The 22,293-nt window shown below is 42.6% G+C and overlaps 5 protein-coding genes across 5 annotated transcripts; 4 read left to right on the plus strand and 1 right to left on the minus strand.

Moving 5' to 3' along the window:
- The first annotated feature begins 294 nt into the window (after nucleotides 1-294).
- LOC134193056 (ras-related protein Rab-26-like) lies at nucleotides 295-1,708 on the plus strand. The gene has a single exon (XM_062661842.1). The coding sequence runs from the start codon at nucleotides 360-362 to the stop codon at nucleotides 1,422-1,424; it is 1,065 nt and encodes a 354-aa protein (XP_062517826.1). The 5' UTR covers nucleotides 295-359; the 3' UTR covers nucleotides 1,425-1,708.
- Nucleotides 1,709-2,057: 349 nt separating this feature from the next.
- LOC134192750 (cytochrome c oxidase subunit 7A2, mitochondrial-like) lies at nucleotides 2,058-3,090 on the minus strand. The gene is made up of 3 exons (XM_062661498.1): nucleotides 2,965-3,090; nucleotides 2,839-2,894; nucleotides 2,058-2,362 (listed from the first exon to the last, which is right to left on the minus strand). Exons 1-3 carry the CDS (start codon nucleotides 3,073-3,075, stop codon nucleotides 2,275-2,277), a joined length of 255 nt encoding a protein of 84 aa, XP_062517482.1. The 5' UTR covers nucleotides 3,076-3,090; the 3' UTR covers nucleotides 2,058-2,274.
- Nucleotides 3,091-3,103: 13 nt separating this feature from the next.
- LOC134192751 (26S proteasome non-ATPase regulatory subunit 11A-like) lies at nucleotides 3,104-11,142 on the plus strand. Its single transcript, XM_062661499.1, has 17 exons — nucleotides 3,104-3,209; nucleotides 3,272-3,373; nucleotides 3,433-3,557; nucleotides 3,626-3,697; nucleotides 4,725-4,782; nucleotides 4,848-4,903; nucleotides 4,957-5,012; nucleotides 6,354-6,436; nucleotides 6,493-6,557; nucleotides 6,614-6,690; nucleotides 7,587-7,647; nucleotides 8,355-8,417; nucleotides 8,479-8,526; nucleotides 8,588-8,665; nucleotides 10,300-10,335; nucleotides 10,441-10,492; nucleotides 10,899-11,142. The coding sequence occupies exons 1-17, from the start codon at nucleotides 3,122-3,124 to the stop codon at nucleotides 11,039-11,041; spliced, it is 1,263 nt and encodes a 420-aa protein (XP_062517483.1). The 5' UTR covers nucleotides 3,104-3,121; the 3' UTR covers nucleotides 11,042-11,142.
- Nucleotides 11,143-11,264: 122 nt separating this feature from the next.
- On the plus strand, nucleotides 11,265-14,031 carry LOC134192752 (uncharacterized). The gene is made up of 3 exons (XM_062661500.1): nucleotides 11,265-11,683; nucleotides 11,881-12,141; nucleotides 13,140-14,031. Exons 1-3 carry the CDS (start codon nucleotides 11,557-11,559, stop codon nucleotides 13,739-13,741), a joined length of 990 nt encoding a protein of 329 aa, XP_062517484.1. The 5' UTR covers nucleotides 11,265-11,556; the 3' UTR covers nucleotides 13,742-14,031.
- A 166-nt stretch (nucleotides 14,032-14,197) lies between these two features.
- LOC134193349 (uncharacterized) lies at nucleotides 14,198-18,120 on the plus strand. Its single transcript, XM_062662183.1, has 4 exons — nucleotides 14,198-14,297; nucleotides 14,392-14,670; nucleotides 17,044-17,298; nucleotides 17,359-18,120. The coding sequence occupies exons 1-4, from the start codon at nucleotides 14,246-14,248 to the stop codon at nucleotides 17,913-17,915; spliced, it is 1,143 nt and encodes a 380-aa protein (XP_062518167.1). The 5' UTR covers nucleotides 14,198-14,245; the 3' UTR covers nucleotides 17,916-18,120.
- The last annotated feature ends 4,173 nt before the right edge of the window (nucleotides 18,121-22,293 follow it).

Raw genomic sequence — 22,293 nt, forward strand, 5'->3', positions numbered from 1 at the left:
TGTATGTACATTATTGACTACATAATAGATGCAATGCGACTTCACTGCAGTTTTACCATCATATGCGTTCATTTATCGTTATCAACTCTAGAAGGTCTGCTGATTGAGAAGTGTGGTGTGTTTTGCCATTTAATTAAGTAAGACAACGTTATGCTTACTACCACATTCCATTCTGCTTAAACTGTCATTGTTGACAAACCCAATGACAAAACATCAGTGCTGCATTACGCTATACAGGTGGTGTGTGATTGGTTGTTAATTGATCACGTGGGCTGTCATTGTTCCTCACGCCCATTCGCGATACACTAGAGTACAACTGATAGTGAATCACAAGAGTGTCTTATACAGTAGCCTCTACTATGGGCAACTGCTGTGCTGTGTGCTGCACCAACCCAGAATGTGACAACGACGACGGCAGCCGAGCATTCCTTGGAAAAGACGCACCGGAAGTGTCGGCACCAAGTGATCCGGCAGCATCAACAGATTACGGTGCCGTAGAGAGCAACACATCCTCATCTCCCGTCTCTCCAACAGCCTACGAACCGAGCGCCTTTGCTGCCTTAACATCAGAACAAAACGCAGGAGAGCAAAACGGAGAGAAGGGAGAAGGAAGTGAAACAAGTGCGACATTGGAAAGAGATACAGACTCTGGTCATGAGTCTGATACCAATTGCAAGCAGAACGCAGCAGCATCACCACACGCACCAGTTGAGAAAGAAGTGATCCAACGTGTGGTTACTCCTCCTTTGACCTCTTGGGACCCACATAGAGATGCCAGCGAGAAATCCAAACTTTTGGAAGGAGATGATGAGAGTGCAGGAGAGGAGGAGACTGTGTTTGGTATCAATATGGTTGTGTTGGGGTCAGTTAAGGTGGGCAAGTCGTGTCTTATCGAGCGCATGATCTGGGGGGAGAAATACAATTTCGAAGACGAGAAGGAGCCGACGCTGGGAATAAGAGTTTCTAGATGTGGAGTTCAGATTCCTGTTTTGGTGTCGAGATTTAGTTGTCCGCCGATAAATGTATCCATATGGGATATACCAGGGAGAAACATGGCTCCTGCACAGTTGAAAACGATACTGAAAGATAAGGATGCCGTCTGTCTTGTTTATGATCGGACGAATTTGTCATCTACGGAAGAGTTAGTGAAGGTTATCCCGGATGTATTTAAGTATGCACCCGGGAAAGCGTTGTTTGTCATCATGGCAAACAAGGGCGATGAATTTCCTCATCCCGAGTTGGGTACGATGACTGACGTGCTGTATGGTATAATAAAGAAACATGGAATCAAGGAATATGATGTATCCGCAAAGACTGGTTATGGTGTGAGCAATGTCTTCTTTAGTTTGGTTTTTGATACGGCGTGTAGGAAATTCACGGAGACAAAGCTGCGTGAAGCAGAAGCTCTAGAAACAGAAGTATGAAATGCAACTGCATAGGATCGTGTTTTACGATTCCTGCAGAAATGCATTATGGCGATTAATTAAGATGCACAGTTTATCATTTACTTGTATACTGAGGCAAATGTTATGATGCTAGTGGCTGTACTGAAGACTAAAGCAGGATAGTGATCACACTGAGCTTTTGTTGCAGACATCAAGGGACTAACTGCTCGAGATCACTAAATAGTCTGACTAGCATTTGTGTGTCCTGGGTTTGAGGTTCTTCAGTTAGTGCCTCTAGCAAGGAAAGTTCTCATTCCAAACAACGCCCATCTTCATGATCAATTACATCATTATCATTGGGCTATCCCATATGTTCATTATACTCACGTGTTTATCTTACCCAATACCACCATACTGTCAATGCTATCATTTGTGCTCTAGATCCGTTTTTGTTATTTTCTAGTGAATGTGGAAGTGAATTGGTGTGCTGCCAAAGCACACTATTCCTGCTGCAGTAGCTTAGATTTGGGTGTATAATCCAGTTTTGGGAGGGAAATCCAGTTTTGGGTGTATAATCCAGGAATTGAATATGACATTGAAAACTGATGCACTCTAACATCATTAATACTAATAATTAATTTTATTATTGATATTTGATGTGCCACAATCCAGTCACCATCGAAATGAAAGTAAATTAGTTGAACCCTGGAAAGGCAAAGAACACACCATGGCTCATGCAATTAACAATATTATAGAGGACAACGTCACGTTTGTCCCTTCTTACATTTTCAGACATCTCCCAGTTATACTACCCACATACAGAGACACAGAGCAGTAGCTATGCAACTACCATAAACATGTACAAGTCTCAAGTCTGCACTTCCATTAATTAAACTTTTCTAAGTTGTCCAGTTGACATCCTAGCCAATTGCATGAACGTTAGACCAACACCGATGACAGACACGACCATCAGAGCGCTACATACACACAATGCAAACCCATCACCAAATACATTCCACTATGTATCAACAATAGTAATTATTCGTAACACAAACCAGCTCCACTAGCATGCAAAAAGTATGTCTGTGGATCATGATCTACATGTCATACATGACCACTTGACTACCAGCAGCAAATCAGTTGACTCTCTGCTGTGTATTTAAAATTAAAATTGATATCAATTATTTAATATTACTAAGGTTTTAGCACAAATGAGGAAATGCTTTTGTAAAATCCTGGATCCGCCACTGACTACTACAGTAAGTAATCGAACGTCAGAGATGATGAGGCTCTACATGCATTGTGTGTCCTCTCGAGTCTTGAATTTCACGCCGTGTCCTGCTTCTTAGTTCTATCCGTCTGCCTATCTGTTTGTCTGTCTGGTGCGTCTGTTGGTCTGTAGCTTCGTCTGTCCATATGCGTGCCTGCAAGTAGACAAAGACGGGTTACGTACTTGTATATAAGCCTATCTCTTGGCCCTTTCAAATGCACAGGAAGACGGTCCGGTTGCTGTAGGAAAGAACAACCAATAAACATCACAGCCACACCATCAAACACACAAAGAGGCCCTTCTACCTACCTGAAACATTGACTGAAATATGGGCACACGATTTATTCTATTGACAACGCCTCTGGTGCTTCCCACATCCTGTAACATTCGAGATCGATACTGCTGTCTTAGCCACTCCATTTTGTGACATCCGGGATATTCACCGAAACCCGGAAGTTTGTACCTCATGGCTGGCGCTCTCGAGCTCGAGCGTGCGGTGATTTTAGAAGAAGCATCACGCCCCGATGAAGCTGCAGAATTGCTTTCGGCAATAGGTGAGTTTCATGAAGGGTTTGACTATGTGAGGCCCCATTGGGGATCACCAATGTTCACACAGCAAAATCTAAAACGAATGGCGAAGACGAGCAGGCAATGAAAGTAAAGGAACAAGCAGTGCTACGTCTTGGCGCTCTGTTTGCCAAACATGGGCAGGCTGACGGTGTGAATGGAGGAGATTTTGAAGATTGAAATTTTGTGATGTTTGGCATCGTGTTGTAGAGCTGGGAGGCCTTATTAAGTTTGTTCGACCCTTTTTGACGTCGTTGTCAAAGGCAAAAGCGGCCAAAATGGTGAGAACGTTGCTGGATCTTTTTCTCGACATGGAGGCATCGACAGGAAGAGAGGTGGATTGGATTGGATTGGGTTTTTGTGGTGGGATGTTGTGATTCAATGTTGTGGTGGTGCTTGTCAGGTGGAGATTTGTTTGGAGTGCATAGACTGGGCTAAGAATGAGAAGAGGACGTTTCTTCGGCAAGCATTAGAAGTAGGAATGATTCGTGTGCTTGACAGTAATGACTATATTTTGTCATGTGTGTGTGTGTGTGTGTGTGTGTGTGTGTGTGTGTGTGTGTGTGTGTGTTCAGTTGTCTGTTCGTCCGTCCGTCCGTCTGTCTCTCTGTCTGTTTCTGTCTCTGTCTGTCTGTCTATTTGTCTGTCTGTTTGTCTGTCTGCCTGTCTGTCTGTTTGTCTGTCTGTCTGTTTCTGTGTCTGTCTGTTTGTCTGTCTGTCTGTTTCTGTGTCTGTCTGTTTGTCTGTCTGTCTGTTTGTCTGTCTGTCTGTTTGTCTGTCTGTCTGTTTGTCTGTCTGTCTGTCTGTTTCTGTGTCTGTCTTTTTGTCTGTCTGTCTGTCTGTCTGTTTCTGTGTCTGTCTGTCTGTCTGTCTGTGTTTCTGTGTCTGTCTGTCTGTCTGTCTGTCTGTCTGTCTGTCTGTTTCTGTGTCTGTCTGTCTGTCTGTCATTTATTTCTTACATCAAACTATGATACAATTCTGCAAAGAACTACAGTAATACAACTAGACTAATGTTCATTGAAAGCTAACATTACAGCAAACTAAAACACTTATATATAACTAAGACTAATGAGGAAAAAATTGGGTGCTGAGAGAGTCAGGCCTCTCAGACCCACTGCACAATATGCTAAGTTTCTTAGCTATGACTTTAACATGACACTTCTGTAATTGTATGGAGAATCTTTTTCTCCAAAAATCTAAAAATTCCGCAGCATTAGGTCTTCCTGCTTCATCTGATGAAAAGGCTGCCAGTTTCTGCAAGAATTGTCTGTCTGTCTGTCTGTCTGTCTGTCTGTCTGTCTGTCTGTCTGTCTGTCTGTCTGTCTGTGTTTCTGTGTCTGTCTGCTTGTCTGTCTGTTTCTGTGCCTGTCTGTCTGTTTCTGTGTCTGTCTGTCTGTCTGTTTCTTTGTCTGTCTGCCTGCTTTTATGGCTTCTTGGGCTCATGCTGTTGTTTATGCTTATCTGCTTGTCTGCAGTTGCGTGTATGTGTACATTGTATGTAGGCTCGTTTGATTGCTCTGAGGTATGAAGCAAAGGACTATATAGAAGCAATAAAACTAAGTATTACCAAACAACTGACTGTTTGCGAGTGTTGCTACATTAATGGACCAGACTCTCTATAATAGTTGGGTCTCTTTTGAAAGAACTAAAGAAATTGGACGACAAGGCATTACTCATGGAGGTAACTTGCAGTCAAGTGACTGTTTGGGTATTGGCTAATTATTTTGTGCTCAGGTACAATTGCTAGAAAGTCGTGTTTATCATTCATTAGGGAATATATCCAGATCAAGGTTGGTATAACATATCATATGTGTTATAGTGTAGATATAACCGTAAGATGAATGCAGTGTGTGATGCATCCCTTCAATACAATAGTGTATTGTGAGATGCATCCCTCCAATACAATAGTCTAGTATATTGTGAGATGCATCCCTCCAATACAATAGTCTAGTGTATTGTGAGATGCATCCCTCCAATACAATAGTCTAGTGTATTGTGAGATGCATCCCTCCAATACAATAGTCTAGTGTATTGTGAGATGCATCCCTCTAATACAATAGTCTAGTGTATTGTGAGATGCATCTCTCCAATACAATAGTTTAATGTATTGTGAGATGCATTCCTCCAATACGATAGTCTAGTATATTGCGAGATGCATCCCTCCAATACAATAGTCTAGTGTATTGTGAGATGCATCTCTCCAATACAATAGTTTAATGTATTGTGAGATGCATTCCTCCAATACGATAGTCTAGTATATTGTGAGATGCATCCCTTCAATACAATAGTCTAGTGTATTGTGAAGTGCATCCCTCCAATGCAATAGTCTAGTGTATTGTGAGATGCATCCCCCCAATACAATAGTCTAGTGTATTGTGTGATGCATCCCTCTAATACAATAGTCTAGTGTATTGTGAGATGCATCCCTCCAATGCAAATAGTCTAGTGTATTGTGAGATGCATCCCCCCAATACAATAGTCTAGTGTATTGTGTGATGCATCCCTCTAATACAATAGTCTAGTGTATTGTGAGATGCATCCCTCCAATGCAAATAGTCTAGTGTATTGTGAGATGCATCCCCCCAATACAATAGTCTAGTATATTGTGAGATGCATCCCTCTAATACAATAGTCTAGTGTATTGTGAGATGCATCCCTCCAATACAATAGTCTAGTGTACTGTGAGATGCATCCTTCCAATACAATAGTCTAGTGTACTGTGAGATGCATCCTTCCAATACAATAGTCTAGTGTATTGTGAGGTGCATCCCTCCAATACAATAGTTTAGTGTATTGTGAGATGCATCCCTCCAATACAATAGTTTAGTGTATTGTGAGTGCATCCCTTCAATGCGATAGTCTAATGTATTGAGAGATGCATCCCTCTAATACAATAGCTTAACATAATAAAAGATGCATTCATTTACTCTAACTCTCCAATATGTTACAACATCCATCTTGCCAGTAAACATCCGAACAAACATTATGCGCTTGATTACTTAGCACACAACAGGACAACAGATTCGTAGCATGAAAATATCATTTACTGTATAACAATAATGCAATTTCGTCAACCTTATATGCATTCCTCCAATGCAATTATGAATAACTTAATGTATTGTCTATTTCAGAGCGGCACTAACATCAGCAAGAACAACAGCTAATGCCATTTACTGCCCGCCAAAACTTCAAGCAGAGCTCGACATGCAATCAGGTATTCAACTCGTTTGCATGCCTTACTGTCTGGTGACCATAACACTTTGCATTCAGGTATTCTACACGCTGAAGAGGACGACTTCAAAACAGCATTCTCCTACTTCTACGAATCATTCGAGGTACGAAATGTAGGAGCTTTTTGTCACACTGTAATTAACCAGGTCTGATATCTTAGGGCTTTGATTCTCTTGATCATTCGAGAGCCATCAGCTCTCTTAAATACATGCTTCTCTGCAAAATAATGCTTAACAGGTTTGCTGTTTGTCGTCGATTGAGAAGAGAGTAATTGTGAGTAGATGGTGGGGGTGATGTTAGGCATACAGATTGAATGTTTGCGGATGTTTATGATCACAGAGTCTATGACAGACATGTTGCTTGATGACAAGTTGTGTTATTATCAGTGTAATAGGTTTTACTGTACACGTTTGTTTGGTGCACGTGGAGTGTTAGCGATTGAAATATGTTATATTGTGCGTGTTCGTTATCAGACAATTGTGTAGTCATGTGACTAATGAGAGCTCTCTTAGTGTGCACATACCATGTGTGCACTATCATTGTCGTGTAGCTGTAAAACGGGTACAGTGTCAGCATGCACAAAGCAGCAGCACAATAGGCATTGCAGCCGACACAATATGTAGAGCTTGTGAGACGTGTCCACGTGCTTTCAAGCACAAGAAAAACTATTATATCTCCTTATCTCAACAATTGTTGACACTTACTACTTACCTCGCAGTGATGCCTACATTTCGAGATCCAGTGACAGACAGATGGACAGACAGACAGGCAGATGCTTTATTCTCATAGACTCTACTTGTACAGATGCTATTTGTCACAGCAAACCAGTCCTTGCAAGCAACAAAGTTATAGTTTAGGCAGACAGACAGACAGACAGACAGACAGACATGTGGACAAACTAATTACTTTGCCATTCTTGCTCATGCACATGCTGCAATTAGTGTTACTAGCCTCTCACTGCTTAGGAATGAGTTTGAAGTTAGAGACAGCTGTTAACATTAATTAATTAACTATTAACATTAATTAATTATTGAAATTGGTGTAGGATGCTCGTTGGTATGACGATGTTTCTGCACACTTCAGTTGTGAGATTTCTTGGTAGTAGAGTGTCTGAATGTCTTTATTCTGTTTAGCCCTGAAGATGTACAGAGCATCGTCAGTGGTAAACTGGCTCTAAAATATGCAGGCAAGCAGGTGGTTCTGGTGTAGTCTTAATTAATGTTTTGGAGGGAAGGGACTGATGAGGTCTTTGAATTAGTATTGTAGTTGAAATGTCAGTTTGTTCTATTTTAAGTAAAATGATGTACACGTGTACACGGATTGGGACATTGAGGTTACAAAATACGATTGACTAAAGGGGCTTGTCGGTGTCTGATTTTCCAACTGGGTGCTTATCTACTTGTGCTGCAGGCAAGTTGTCTCATGAAGCCATTTTGTGAACAGTGTTTGTCGTGTTAATTAATAGAGATTACAGGATATTTTTACTATATATGACTAAACTACTGTGTGTGTGTGTGTGTGTGTGTGTGTGTGTGTGTGTGTGTGTGTGTGTGCGTGCGTGCGTGCGTGCGTGTGTGCATGCGTGTGTGTGTATGTGTGTGTGTGTGTGTGTGTGTGTGTGTGTGTGTGTGTGTGTGTGTGTGTGTGTGTGTGTGTGTGTGTGTGTGTGTGTGTGTGTGTGTGTGTGTGTGTCATTACTGTAGTTAAAGACACTCATTCTACTCAAGCATTTTATTTGAGCAATGAATATTTCCTTGGACATGGATGTTGGGACATCAAACCCATAGCATTCCACTTCCCCTTACCAGGGGTGACCCCTTCACAGCTACTTTGTGTTATGTTTTGTGCGATTTCTTGGTAACATATCCATTTCAAGTTGTCATGTTTGTGTGCTGTTCTAGACTGATGGAATGAAGAGTGTGGCCACAGCTAGTCACAATCGATCAATAGCAGAATTCAAGGAGGTTGCTACATATTTTGTTATCACCAACAGAATTTCTGTTTTATTGTTATCATTTCTTGAAGACTCTAAGTACTTTCCAGGAAGAAATCAGTGAAGATCCCATCATTCGAGTAATGATTTTTGAGTCAATGTATCTCACTGCGATTGTGGTAGGTTTACTTATGTTGAAAGGCACATCTGGATGCTCTCTACGACCAACTGTTGGAGAAGAATCTTTGCAGAGTGATCGAGCCCTTCTCACGTGTCGAGGTGAGGCAGTCTATGTATATCAAAGCTTTCTGAGTAATTGATAGATTGCAAAACAAGACTATATGGCTAGATGAGTTCCTTCAGTGTAGCCTGTGTGTCTGGTGGTTTACTAAGTTTTCCACTAGAGAGGAAGTTGGTTAGCCCTAATTGAAACTCCAGTCTCTTCCAACCTTGTTTCCTCACTAAAATTGCAGACATATAGGAAAGATGATGTTGGGCTAGAGTCAGACTTCCTAAACTGTCTATAAGATAGGATGTCTAAGGGCATCTTGTACAATTGGCATGTCTTCATGCACCAGGAATGTGTAAAAGTGTGACTTTGAGCAATTACTTCCGTGATGTCACTGGGTTTAGGAAATGAAGTAGACAGTGTGGGTAGTGTCCAATGATGAAAATGTGGTAACAACTTTCTCAATTAGCCTCCAGCTCAGGAAGTTGTCACTCAAATTCAAGTTGCCAATTTCTATGAGAAATTGTACTGCTGTAGGCAGCTCAAGTGGTTACCATACAACAACAGTTTTCAGTTTCTAGTTTCCAACCTTAGTTTCCACCCTTTGGTTTCCGACCACTGGTTTACCTCTGAATGTAGTAACACTTTGGTGTTACTGGACATGCAATACTGTATGCACAAATATGCAATACTGTATGCACAAACATGCATTGCAGATGACTTAAGGAGTCAATTAATTAGTAAGAGAGAGAGTGAGATCAGAATCCATTATGCGCGCATGAGGAAGGCACTAAAATAGAATAACACAGGGCTACAACAAATGGGATTACGTGACACCCAACAACATAGGCTTGTGCTTCACTATAGAAACATCTTGGATTTCACATGACAACAAGCTACTAAGTGTACTAACCTATATCCTTTGTGTACTGAACAAAACCACAACCACTTTTATTTCAGACACCACAACAGTAAGCTATTAAATGTATTTGTTGTTTATTGTCAGACATAGTTGAAATGTTATATTTAGATGAACAGTGAGCTATTACTCAACTAGTTCAGTTTACTTCCTTTGTTTTGTATGTATCCAAGCCTTCCTTTCTGTAGCTTGTCATGTAATGGGTACATGTAATGGTTACAACCTTGTTCACTAATGCTAAACTCTATGCAGAGGGAGTAAACGTAGAAAGCCCATTCAACTGGCTATGTGACTTGCTAGGATTAATTATAAGAGAAAACTTGAAAAACTGACTTAATTGATGTGAAACAAATGAGTTCAGTGTGTTGACCACGTGTTGTGAAACTTATGTCTCATCATTGGATCTGCTTTTGGATTATTTTGGATTATTGGATACCACTGTAGTCTTGACAGCTCTGATGCTTGTTATTATTGCCAAAGTCAGTCACTAACGACTGTCTACACACATAAAATACCATTTTCCCTCCTTGGTTCTCATGTTTGCCAACTCTGTGGTGACGTGACCACGCCATTGAGATACTAAGTGTATTACACAGCTAGACAGCCGATGCCTGGTTACCTCTAATCACAAAGCCCACCAGCAATTTTGATATTGAGATGTTCGAATGTACACTATAGGAGTGTGTTGCACTGTTGTGTTGCTGCATCAGTGTCTCACATTGTTGTGTTGCTGCATCAGTGTCTCACATTGTTGTGTTGCTGCAGATTGCTCATGTGGCTGAAGTGATCAACTTGCCTCTGGTATGTACACTGTCTGTGTGTGTCTGTCTGTCTCTCTCATTGACATATCTTGACATCACGACTGACTCAATAATCTACCAAGTCCTTTTCTTTTCTCTGTCGCAGACGACGGTGGAGAGGAAGTTATCTCAAATGATTCTGGATAAACAGCTGCACGGTAAGGCTTTTTACTCAACAATTTCCGCGCGGCTCGTTCACTCGTTTGATTGATGTCTAACGCTAGCATTGCGGTTAGGCATCCTCCAAGCACGTCATGAATTTTCATTGCTGCTAAATCTCAATAACAGAGTTTGAAACATTTTCCTCCGCTTTATCTCTCTCGCAGCCGAGATCGACTGCCATGCACCGGCACTGCATACAATGATGCACACAATGGGAAGACATAGAATTTCTATTGCTACTTTACGACTCTATTGTCCGTCTCACGGCCCCAATATTTCTGTCTAAAAATCGCCAGCCGAGATAGCGCGTTGCGAGTTACAGTCGTCACACATTTGCATTAATATTTCACGAATATTTATTACGACCGCCTGTCTTCATCCCCCTCTCTCTCTCTTACTCAGGAATTCTCGATCAAGGCGAGGGCGTTCTCATTCTGTTTGATAAACAAGAAGAGGACGACACGTACGCCGCCGCGTTGGACACGATTAACAACGTCGGGAAGGTCGTGGACGCGCTGTACAAAAAAGCTCAGAAGCTGACGTGACCTGTGAGGGGAAGTCCCTTCGTTTGTTGCTTTGTTTAGTGCGCATGTATGGTTCATGCTAATCAGCTGTCATTGGCACTCTATTTATCAACCCACTTGGTCTAATTATGAGCTGTTAGCGACGCTCAGCTCTCCCATGGCGCACGATACTCGTCTCCCTCGACATCACTAGAGGCTTCCTCCACCTCGCAATCCCATCACACACACTCGCTTGTTACACTCACTTCTGGACTCGCAACAAACGACGCCACAAACGCAACCGTTTGCAACCGCCCGAGGCTGCAAGTTGATATAAGTCGGTCCGAGACGGAGGTTCGTGTTACCGCTCTGACCAGTTGTTTTCAAGCAAGCTAATTAACGGGGTGTGATATGAAATTCGCACTTCCTGTATGACAATCGCCCTAAGCACCGAGACACGAAGCCACACCTCCGAGTTGCTGCTGTCTCAGGCCGAGCTCTAGACAGCTTGCTAGACTGAGACGCACAGTCGCCATTTCCTGACCAGTCCGTTCGCTATGAGGCGGCGCGCGTCGCTGCTCGCTCCACTGTCGATGCTGCACGCAACCGGAATGTGTCCGGAGTCGTTGTGCAGCCGGCTGCTCTGCTTACATCTCCTCTTCTCGTTTCCCTCACTATTCGACGGTAAGTCGTCTAATTTTCGACCCAGTCTCGTTTTGTAGTCGTCCGATCGGCCGGTGTGTCTGTGTGTGTCTGTGTGTGTCTGTGTGTGTGTGCATCTGATTTGTCGGAACATTCGTGATGTCGTTCTTTCCTACATTCGGTTTGCTACATTGTTGCATAACGGGATTTCGTGTTGTTTCTTTTACGTCGTCGAGCAGGCACGGCGTCGGCTATCACATGCTACTGCTCGCAATGTATCGAGTCGAACTACACGTGCACGACGTCGGGAAAGTGTCTCTTCTACGCGTCGCGAGTGAACGAGGTGAGCAGGTGGAAGAGTCGCTACGAATGCGTCGAGCCGGCAGGAGAATCGACGCTGTGCAACTCGCCGACGCCGGAGACGTCGACGTTCCGTTTGGTTTGCTGTGCGAAGGATATGTGTAACAAGGCAGTCGTACTTGCACAACCGACTGAACGAGGTGAGATGTAGGAAGAGAATGCGACGCACCCAATGCGAGTGCCACTCACGTGCGGCCGTCTGCTGCGTTTCATGCGACTTTTACTTGCAATGTGAGCGTGCATGAGGTGAGATGGGGCAGCAGGGTCGGTTGCCACGGTTGCTCGACGCTGCTACAATTGTACTACTATTGTAGCAAGTCTGTATCCTGGCAGCCGCCACATTGTCGTGACCTTTATGGGTGGTGTGCTGGAAAAACGTTGCCGTGGGGCGAGGGCGAGTGCTTTGGCGAGCATGCGAGTGTTCCTCCCCTCTCTTTTCACAGGGCACGATTGAATTGTGCTTGTGTTGGTAATCACTTGTGCTCTCTGGAAAAACTCGAGTGACTTCTGTTTGTTTTACGTACGATTAGCATGCAGACTGTGCGTTTTTTCGTTCGGAATGAGCGTGTGGTGGGGTTGGGGATGGTGTAGGTGAGCGTGACGTTGTGAGAGAGAGAATGAGAGAGAACAGTTGCCAAACCTTGTTACATTGTTGCAAACGAATTTTGGACCGCAGATTGGTTGGTGGGACATGGCTTACCGCAAAGTACCCGGATGTTGGATATGAGTAGAACGGGTGTCTGGTTGCCTGTGGGGTGACGACCGGTTAGCACCCCGCTGGACGCAAATGCGGAGACAAAAGACAAAATATGTTATCTGTGAGTGTTTATGTGGAGAGCACCACAATGAGAAAAAGTTATTTAGAATGTAATGTAAATGGTGTCCCTGCTTGTCATAGCAAGCCATCTTGATGCATCCATGTAGGTTGGAACACGTGATGCATGGGAACTCAATCCCTAATCTAATGTTTGCTGCAGTAGATGGTTGTGTGGGATGCGAGTCGGTTGCTCGAGGCTAGAGAGCAGTTGCCATATCGGATTGTTTAGCATCCTATCATCCTATGCTTTTAATTCGTGTTTTGGCACTTACTTGTTGTCATGTCGTTATTTATTAATTAAATTGATGGTTGCTGTTGCAGGTGTTTCCATACTTGGTGATGAGGGAAAGTCTCTAAGTAAAGACACTGGAACGAATGTTGTTATATATATTGTTGCTGGAGTGGCCGTGTTTGTAATGGTCGTCCTCACTGCTGTGATTTTGGTGACGTATTGGAAGTATCATCGAGCACATCATCGGGCACTACAACAGCAATTGGGTCAGGGAGCGAGGACTCGATCGACACTTAGACGAGAGCAGGATGGACGTTTGCACTGCCAATGTTGTCACCAGAGAGACTGGGGACGCGGCAGTCCTATAAATATATCGATGTGTGAACAAGGTCGGGGTAGACATGGAGAGCTGGCTTTATCGAGTAGTCGGACGCATCAGAATGATCACAATCACAACTCACAACAGCCGCACACTCACTACTCGGTTCAAGCTGATATCGGTCGGCCGCCGTTTGCCGTTCAAGTCGATCCGATCAGTCAGAGTCCCGTACCGAGTACGCGGCATCATTTACAGCTTGCATTACACAAGCCAACCGATCACAGCAGCAGCACCGGTAGCGATTCGACGGGCTCGTGGAGTGGGATGTCGACCGAATGCAGTCGACCGTTAACAGGCAGTGACACCAGATGATTGCTGCTCAAGAACATAAAACGGCTCTGCTATTATTACGAGTACTCTTACTGAATTCAGAGACTAGTTCTAGATTTATTACGATATCTTAAGTATGAGGACAGCCTTTTCTATGGAGACGTATTTAAGAATCCATTCGGTGCAGGGTGGAGATTTTCTGCTCACCCTCTATGCACACACTGATCCAACCTGTGGTTGTGGTTGTATGATACATGAATACATATAATACATGTGAAGTCATATATAGTTGAACGTCTGGTCTGGTTGATATCAATATACAACCATCGAAATGCGTGTCAATAAGTGTTAATTGGCAGTTGTGGAGGAATGTGTAATTCGCTGTTATCACTCGTTGCTTGCTGATTGGATTGGAGGAGGAATGATGTTTACATCTCAAGCTGCGTGGGCGTGGCATGCGTAGGTCTCATGTAATTTGAGTCCTTAGCGCGTCGCTTCAATCAGACCGCAGAACTCGCACAGAACAGCACAATCCCAGTTGATTTCATGTCAGCGACACAGCTTCTTCTACTGATTCTCCAGTTTGGGGGCACAATAGGTAATAAAATCATAAACTCGTTCTTTCTGTGTCTATCGACTCCTACTTCTATCTCCGATTCTTGACGTATCTGATAACGTCGGTTTGTTGTTAGCTCTGCGCTGCGCTTGCACTACGTGTGCAAGACCGACATGTAAAGCCGTCGACGTCGGCCGTTGTTACACACGCTACACGCTACAAGGCGAAAGTCATAACCAGACGTTTCAGGTCGAACTGGGCTGCACATCACGTGGATTAAGCATCTGCTCTAACCGACAAACAAACGGCCAGTACACGAAATGCTGCAAGGGACGCAACTTTTGTAATAGGCAAGAAACAGAAAGCATCCCGACAGAGACATCGTCGTCTCCTAATGAAACGGAGCGACCTCCAGGTGGGTCAGTGAATCCGTGAGTGAATTAGGAACGGTTGTGAGTGAATATTTAGGCGCGCACTTGTGAGTGAAATCGGCAGAGCGAAAGCGGCACGCTCGTTCATTCAGGCCATCAGTTAAAACACCGATTTAGTCAGTTGTTCCTCCCACGAAAACGCTTTTGTACAACCGTTTACCCTCCCGTTTAGAGCCATTGCGGCTTGAAGGCGACTAATATGGGCGGGCGCTCAACACTCTTTTGTAACTCTACTGTATTTACAATTAGCAGCGAATAGCGCGGAATGAACGGTAGCTAGTACTAGTGCGCCTTGACTTATGTCCTCGATGATTCATGCTTCTATTGCGCACATCTTACGCAAATATGGCGTTAGGAAGCCCGACAGTGGATTTATTTGATGAAACTCTCTACGCATGGTAATGCTATTTGCAGCGATTAGCGTTCTCCGTGGGAAAGAGAGAAGACCGGCAACGGCACGAATATTCGCGCAGAAATCGCTTGTTACTGATTTGTTGTGCTTCGGGGATGCCTAAACGGTTAGATAAACGGCAGTGAATAACGCAAATGAAAGACAAGCACACGTGCAGAGTGACGTTCCTTGTTGAGCCGTCAAAGATGTAAGATGAAACCTCACGCAATACTTAGACAACGGACCTCCAGACGCGCCAGCAGAGCGTGCATAAACAGTGCGCCGTTTTCTTTACGTTTGAACAAACGGATGTGGTCGCTGAGGTGAAACCTGTTGGTGCTCGATGGTAGGAAGGCTTCTGTGTTGGTATTGTAACTGGGGAGATGCCATAGAGTAGCAACAGTATACTAAAAGTGTCAGTATGATATCGATTTCCTAGCATTTGCTCACGCAACTTCAAGAAATGTAGGAATGAAAGATACATTTAGAGACTGATATAGTAGTAATGTCATGTAGTAATAGTAGACTGGTACAGAGCAGTAGAGGAGAGCAAATGGGCAAGGCCTTTGCTGTACATGTCTTCCAGCTAGGTGTCAGTTTCTAATAGAGTTTTGAAGCTGAATAAGTTCTCTCCGTTGATTAGAAGAGAAGTCAAACTGAATAATAAGATACATATTATGTTCTCAGCCTCAAATGTGCAAATGTAAGGAAAGCAGTCTAGGGGTGTATTTGTCTTGGAAGAATTTGGGTATCAGTCTTTGTGCCAGCTTCCATTGACTAATTGCTATAGTTAGATTGTACAGTTAGCTACACACTGTTTGAATTCTTGTAACTGAGCTGTCTGACTGAGCTGTATGTCTGGATGTTTAAAGTTAGTGTATGGAGTTTGTTCTGTACAGAGCAACCAACGACGTGTCATTGTGTATGGGTATAACGGCGATCAATGTGACAATGTTTTTAGAGACACTCGAAACTTGTGACAGGTGTTTTAGTTTCTCTTATTTATCCGGATAGTTAGCTTGTCCAATTTATGGTCAAATTTACGATTTACAGCTTGTCCGCTTTAACAAGTATAGCCGTGGGATCTAGACTTGAAGTCACTTCCTTCGATTCTTTTGCTATTACATATGGAAACCATAGTTAATAAAACTATGAAGTGCACTCAGCGTTAATGCATGATACTACTGCAATAGTCAGGAATGCTTTCTATACCTTAGCGGTCGTATTACTCACAATTCATCACTATTGTAATGATGGTCTCCTCCATTAGATGGCTGCCATCAAACGTGTATATTTAATTCTAAGTGTCTCAAACGTACACCAAGATAAATTTGTAAGATAAGAGATCATCCTTTCTGCACACAATTCTTGGCTGACCAAAAGCACTGTGGTACCTACAGCAACTGACAGATTCGTTTGCAAAGCCTATCATTGAGACAAAACTTTCAGGTGTCTGTTGCAGCAGACTTCTGTTAGTGCAGTTTGATTAACATAATGCATGTTGCATGTACATGTAGAACTCAAACAATGCAACCTGTAAAATTCACCAGCAAATCAACAGAAGCTTCTACGAAATCCTTATCATCTCTAGCCTTCCTATCTGTACAATGCATATCAATGTGCGAGTTCTTTCATCTGGGCTGACCATCTGATACTAGAAATGTTTGTTTAGTTTGAGAAAACAAGTTTGCTGCTAGAATCACTGTGATCGGGGCTCAAAATTCAACACTAGTGTCACTTGGTTGTTCTCTTTAATTAAGAACTACCCAACCAGCTGTTAGTTCAACCTCTTGTGGTGCCAGGTTTCTCTATATTATGGTATCTGTAATTACATAGGCCAAGCAGGTGGCCAGCAAGTCAAGTTAAATTTACATTGTATAATAAGGCGTTAATCACTAATAAGTTTTCAAGTTTGTCATTACGATTGGCTATATTTAAACAGTAACCAAAACAATGTTGTGTTTAGGATTACTTGTCTGCAGTTGTAACACATGTACTGGATCCGACAGTTGCATAGTCAATACAAGAGAGGGTGGAAAATGTGCACTAGACATCGATCACGAGCTTCAGGGGAATGTCCAGATGGGCTGTGCTAAACAATCGCAACTGCAGTGCACACATCCTATCCGATGTTGCTCCAATAAACATTATTGCAACCGCCAGATGCTCTATGATCTAGTCAATGGCATAACCACTGACCCTACAAGTCCAGACAAACCTGGTAAGGACAAACCACATTTTGAAATTGGCAATCTGGTAGAAAATCGTTTAAATTTGAAAGATTCAGTGATGACAACGGCATATGTACGATCTGGCGAATTTGATTGTCACTGCAGCAACTGCACTAGTAACTCCTGCCGAACTAATCATTATTGTGTAGCCGCCGTTAGTAAACATAACACAGCATACGGCTGCATTGACAGCAGCAATGAGATTTTGACAACTTTGTGTCAAACCAAGATGCCAAATATTTACTGCTGCAAGGGCAACAAATGCAATAAGATTGAACGCCTCTTGCCAACTGCTGGTACTAACACTAGAACGATAGTAGAAAAAGTCATTGACATCAATACAGACTCAACTCAGTCGCACAACTGCAAATTGAGTAAAAGTGATAATGCAAGTAGTGATGAGTTGAAGGATTCGGAGTATGTTGTCATCTTGGTGTGCATCACTGTGCCGTCGTTCTTCATCTTTCTCACACTCGTGTTCATATTCTGCTATACAGTGCGGAAGTATCACCGACAATCAACAGCAAAAAGGACAACCATCTCTACACAGAATGGTGGATCAAGAGTTAGTAATGGAAATGCTTGTATTGGAGATTCTGATGAGTAGAGCTGATGATCAATTGCTTATTCTGATGTTTATTAAATTATGATATTATGTTATGATTACAAAGTCTGACGATGACAGATATATTGGTTGTATATAAGAGAACTTATAGATATTTTTACAAAATGACGTGTTCTGCACATGCAGAAATCACGTGTTGCTCTTAGACACGGTTACTGACCAAATGTTGTCATAGATGGAACTTGAAAAGTGTACTAGCCGCTGCTGTTAGTGAATAATGACATTTGTATGGGTTACACACACACACACACACACACACACACACACACACACACACACACACACACACACACACACACACATGACAAGTTTTACGTACATATAAACATGTTGAAATGACGATGCTTACGTTCTTGTGTAGCAGAGTTTCGTTGCCAGGAAAGGGTACAAAACCACATGCATACATGAACTCGCGCTATAGCTACATGTAGGAAATCCGAGGCTACGGCTTCGGTACTGCAATTTAGACTGCTTGCAAACTATCCAAAAGTTGCTTGCTATTAGCAAAAAACTGTAAATTTGTAAAACGATTTAAAGAATTTTAAAATTTGTGTACCGTAAGGTTTCAATACGGTCTGGCGCTGCAAGGCATTAATATTAACTGCAAGGGCAAAAACCTTGTGACGTCACGTTGGCGGGAACACGTGAAGAGACTGTGGAGTTGAGAGAATTAAAGAATGGCTTGTAACATTAGAGAAGTTCGACAAATCTTGCTTCGAATACAGAAGAATTTCGAGTGCGCTATTTGGTAAGTAAAGAGAGCCTCCAGTCGAGGCGACAGCTACAGACTGTATTCCCAGAACAAGAAAATGTTTTTCTAGTCTCGACCTTTTGTCTGATCCTTATTCAACCAAATGCAATCATCAATTCTGCAGGTTTAGCCAACTTCTTACACCGTCATAGACGTTGCTACTGCAGGGCCGGATCCAGGAATTTTTTAAAGAGGGAGTTCACCTGGTAGCAGTTATTTATATATTTATACAGCATTACTAATTTTCTCTTTTCTAACTAATGAAATTATATAAAATTATTGAACCACGCCTATTGGAAAAGAGGGGGTTGCAACCCCTTGAACTCCCTCTGGATCCGGCCCTGTACTGTAGACATGCTGATGTCATGCACATTTTTGTGATTGGGAGAGAGAAATTCATGTTTTTTTTCTAGAGACTGCATTTTTAGAGTTATCAGCGAACGATCATCTGTGTGTCCGTTATGTAAGGAGTCTTTATCAAAGAGGTGAATTGTTATTTGAGAGAATTTTTCACAAAGTTGAATGTTTGGACGTTTGGGTCATTGAAATTATTGTTGCTTGTAGAAGCCTCAATAGAAACACAAGCCTTTCTGCGATTGTCGAAGCTATCAAGGATTTGGTTGAAGCTGCTAGGGAAGACACAGGAGCGATATGTTTGTATTTGTGTCATCGGTTGGTTGTCAAGGTTTTTAGGTGGTTTTCATTTAGGTACTCCACCGTTGAGGGTATCGTCTCAGCTAACTGGCACACCAGGGATTAGAGCGTTTTCATTGGCACATCCAACCCCTCAAAAGTGCAAACAACAGGTCAGAGTTCTGGATGGACTGGTCGGTTATCTTGTAACTCTCTAGCCCTGTTTATCTGCTTGTCTGGTTACGTATATGTTTGTCTGTCTGTGTGTTTGTTTGTAATGAGACTTTGGCTTTTAGTTCAGCAGTGATTCATCTGAAGATGAACAGAAAGTGGCTCGAGCGCACTTTGTGCCTTTGAGTCGTATTAGAAATGCCGTACAAAGGCAACCAAAAAACAATGTTAGGTGAGGTGTCCGACTGCAGCCAGAGTTATGTTTGTTTGTTATTATTTAACTGTATTAGACGAGCCAAACCTTCAAAATCTCCAGCGAAACAACGTGACATTACTGCAAGTACTCCACTCTTCCAGCCCATGGTAACTACATTTCAAACTAAGACTCCACTCTTGAATTTGAGAAGAACACCAGCGGCAAAGAAGCTACAAACCAGTTTGGTTGCTACCTCTTCCACAATTGGAAGAGACGCGGTATCTTCTTCTCCTGTAAGTCTTACCACATCAAGTTCAAGTTTAAATCATGCTGGAGGAGGAAGCAAAGCACAAGGAGCACCACATGTAGATGATTTCAAGAGAGAAACGTTGATTTCTGTGGATGCAGCAGACAAGGCTATTTACACAAACTTACCGTTGCTGTCATCTAGTTCATCAGTTAGTGATACCACAGTAGCTACTGTGACAGCTAGTGATACTACAGTAGCAACTGTGACAGGTGGTGATACCACAGTAGCTACTGTGACTGCTAGTGATACTACAGTAGCTACTGTGACGGCTAGTCATACTACAGTAGCTACTGTGATATCTTCGTCAGTGTCTACTACAACTCAACATAGTAGTATGGACATAGCTGAGTGTAGCAACACTGAGATACATTTAGTGCCAGATTGTGTCATAGACTCAACAAGAACTGCTGACACAGACAAAGCAACAAATGTGAAACCTTGTCAATCTTCTGCTGCTCCATCAGCAATGCGAACAGGCAGAGCTCGAAAGCATCGAAGTTTGCCATCTAAATTAAAGAAAGAAACATTGCCTGTTGATTCGGCCAATGATTATCGTGATGTGAGAACTGGTAGAAAGGGTTCTGTATGTAGTTTTCGTATTTATGCAGCACAACGTAAACAGGCTCTTCTAAAGAAGCAAGATGAGTTGGCATATTTGCTGGAGAAAGGTGATGTGTCACCCAATTTACTTGCTGGAATGATTAATGACATTGATCAACATCTATTGGAGAACAGTATCGTCAATGTTGTTGACACCAAATCTGGAAATTTCTTAAATGAAAAAGCAAGAAGAAGGTCAACAAGTAGGTTAGTATTAGATGATAAAGTACAACACAGAGAGAACAATGAGATGTCGACACTTGAAGATGACAATCGTCAACACGCGGAGCAATATGATAACAAACTGGAAGTCCAGGGTAATTGTAGTAAGTCCCAACAGGACGTTGAAATGCCTGAGAGTAATAATCTAAACTCCAGTTTTTTGCCTTACAAAAGCCTTTTGCTTAGAGACAATGACAACGTAATTGATGCAAAAGCTGTGAGCAAGTGCACTATTGCCGAGGCAAGCATGTCGTGTGACGAAGTCACCGATAGTGGCAACATGGGTTTAGAGACAGAAGTCGAGTTACATCAAGCTGACAAAGCTGTAGTTTATAGTGCAGTTGACGAATCTTTTTCTGAATATCTTGTTGAGGTTTGTGAGGATGCATTAATGTTGGGTGAGACAAAAAACGAGGAGGTATTAGAATCACCACATGCAACCGACAGTCTTTGTTGTGTCATTGACCCAATGGCTCACATGGCGACACTGAAAACTCAAGGTCTTGATAGTGATACAACAATGAGTCCCGAATATGTTACAAACATCTCACTGAGCATGTCATTTGGCTCTCATTCTGCTATACATCTAGGCAGTCCAATAGAGAAGGAAGTGCCACTAGAAACATCGAAGATCAGCTCATTGTCTACGTCATTGCCTTCATCGTTGTCTTCTAGCAAACGACCAAAAACATCATCAGATTCTCTACAAATACTGTCACCATCTGAAAGAAATTTGTGTAAAGCACATTTGTCGTGTAGTAAAGCTTCTGGGAAGACAGTGTTTGCAGAGTCAGACTCTGATGAAAGCAAACGATGTTGGCAGTCTGAAGACTTTTCCCGGTTTGTGGGAATTTCAGATGCTGGAACATCTGATGAGTTTACGACAGCGATCGATCAATCAAGTGATGTGATTGATGACTTTATTCCTCAGACGCCTCCAGTGCGTCGTCATTCATCTGCTCCTCAACTACCATTGTATAATATCTTCTCTCCATTGATTGTTAGTCCACGGTCGAGATCGGCTCCTCTCATCAATATGACCAGATTGTCATCATTATTGTCGTCACCACAAGGAACAGTCGCCAGTAACGAACATGCACGTAATGGCTCAAAACAAACATATACAGAGATAGTCGATGTTGGGCATGTTAATTGCAGCCTCTTGTCTGACTCCAAAGGTAAGCTGGACTGATTTCTATTATCTGGTTGTAAGGAATGTTCAGTTGATGTTTGTGTGTAGTAGTGTTGTCGAGCCAGCCATCTCCCACCATCTTGCTGCCTGTAACTACACATTCTCCATCTATACTCACACATCACGTGACCAGGAATCAGTCTCTCACATGCAAACATGATCCGATTATGAGAGATAGTATGAGTGGAAACAGCTCTCTATTCGTCACAAGCAATACAAAATCTTCATCGACAACAAGTTGTGAAGGAATGGTGATGAACTCGAAAGCAAACAATAGATTAGAGA

Source organism: Corticium candelabrum, chromosome 17 (assembly GCF_963422355.1).
Source record: "Corticium candelabrum chromosome 17, ooCorCand1.1, whole genome shotgun sequence".
NCBI lineage: Eukaryota > Metazoa > Porifera > Homoscleromorpha > Homosclerophorida > Plakinidae > Corticium > Corticium candelabrum.

What these genes read in the sequence shown, in the direction of transcription:
- LOC134192751 (XM_062661499.1), top strand. Translation starts at nt 3,122, where the DNA reads ATGGCTGGCGCTCTCGAGCTCGAGCGTGCGGTGATTTTAGAAGAAGCA. An exon ending in TATAGAAGCAATAAAACTAA is followed by an intron (nt 4,783 to 4,847) that starts GTATTACCAAAC and finishes TCTCTATAATAG; the next exon opens with TTGGGTCTCTTTTGAAAGAA. An exon ending in GTGAAGATCCCATCATTCGA is followed by an intron (nt 8,527 to 8,587) that starts GTAATGATTTTT and finishes TTATGTTGAAAG; the next exon opens with GCACATCTGGATGCTCTCTA.
- LOC134192752 (XM_062661500.1), top strand. Translation starts at nt 11,557, where the DNA reads ATGAGGCGGCGCGCGTCGCTGCTCGCTCCACTGTCGATGCTGCACGCA. An exon ending in GTTTCCCTCACTATTCGACG is followed by an intron (nt 11,684 to 11,880) that starts GTAAGTCGTCTA and finishes GTCGTCGAGCAG; the next exon opens with GCACGGCGTCGGCTATCACA. An exon ending in TGCACAACCGACTGAACGAG is followed by an intron (nt 12,142 to 13,139) that starts GTGAGATGTAGG and finishes TTGCTGTTGCAG; the next exon opens with GTGTTTCCATACTTGGTGAT.
- LOC134193056 (XM_062661842.1), top strand. Translation starts at nt 360, where the DNA reads ATGGGCAACTGCTGTGCTGTGTGCTGCACCAACCCAGAATGTGACAAC.
- LOC134193349 (XM_062662183.1), top strand. Translation starts at nt 14,246, where the DNA reads ATGTCAGCGACACAGCTTCTTCTACTGATTCTCCAGTTTGGGGGCACA. An exon ending in CCAGTTTGGGGGCACAATAG is followed by an intron (nt 14,298 to 14,391) that starts GTAATAAAATCA and finishes GTTTGTTGTTAG; the next exon opens with CTCTGCGCTGCGCTTGCACT. An exon ending in TACAAGTCCAGACAAACCTG is followed by an intron (nt 17,299 to 17,358) that starts GTAAGGACAAAC and finishes TAAATTTGAAAG; the next exon opens with ATTCAGTGATGACAACGGCA.
- LOC134192750 (XM_062661498.1), bottom strand. Translation starts at nt 3,075, where the DNA reads ATGGAGTGGCTAAGACAGCAGTATCGATCTCGAATGTTACAGGATGTG. An exon ending in TATTTCAGTCAATGTTTCAG is followed by an intron (nt 2,895 to 2,964) that starts GTAGGTAGAAGG and finishes TCTTTCCTACAG; the next exon opens with CAACCGGACCGTCTTCCTGT. An exon ending in AGAGATAGGCTTATATACAA is followed by an intron (nt 2,363 to 2,838) that starts GTACGTAACCCG and finishes GTGTGTATGTAG; the next exon opens with CGCTCTGATGGTCGTGTCTG.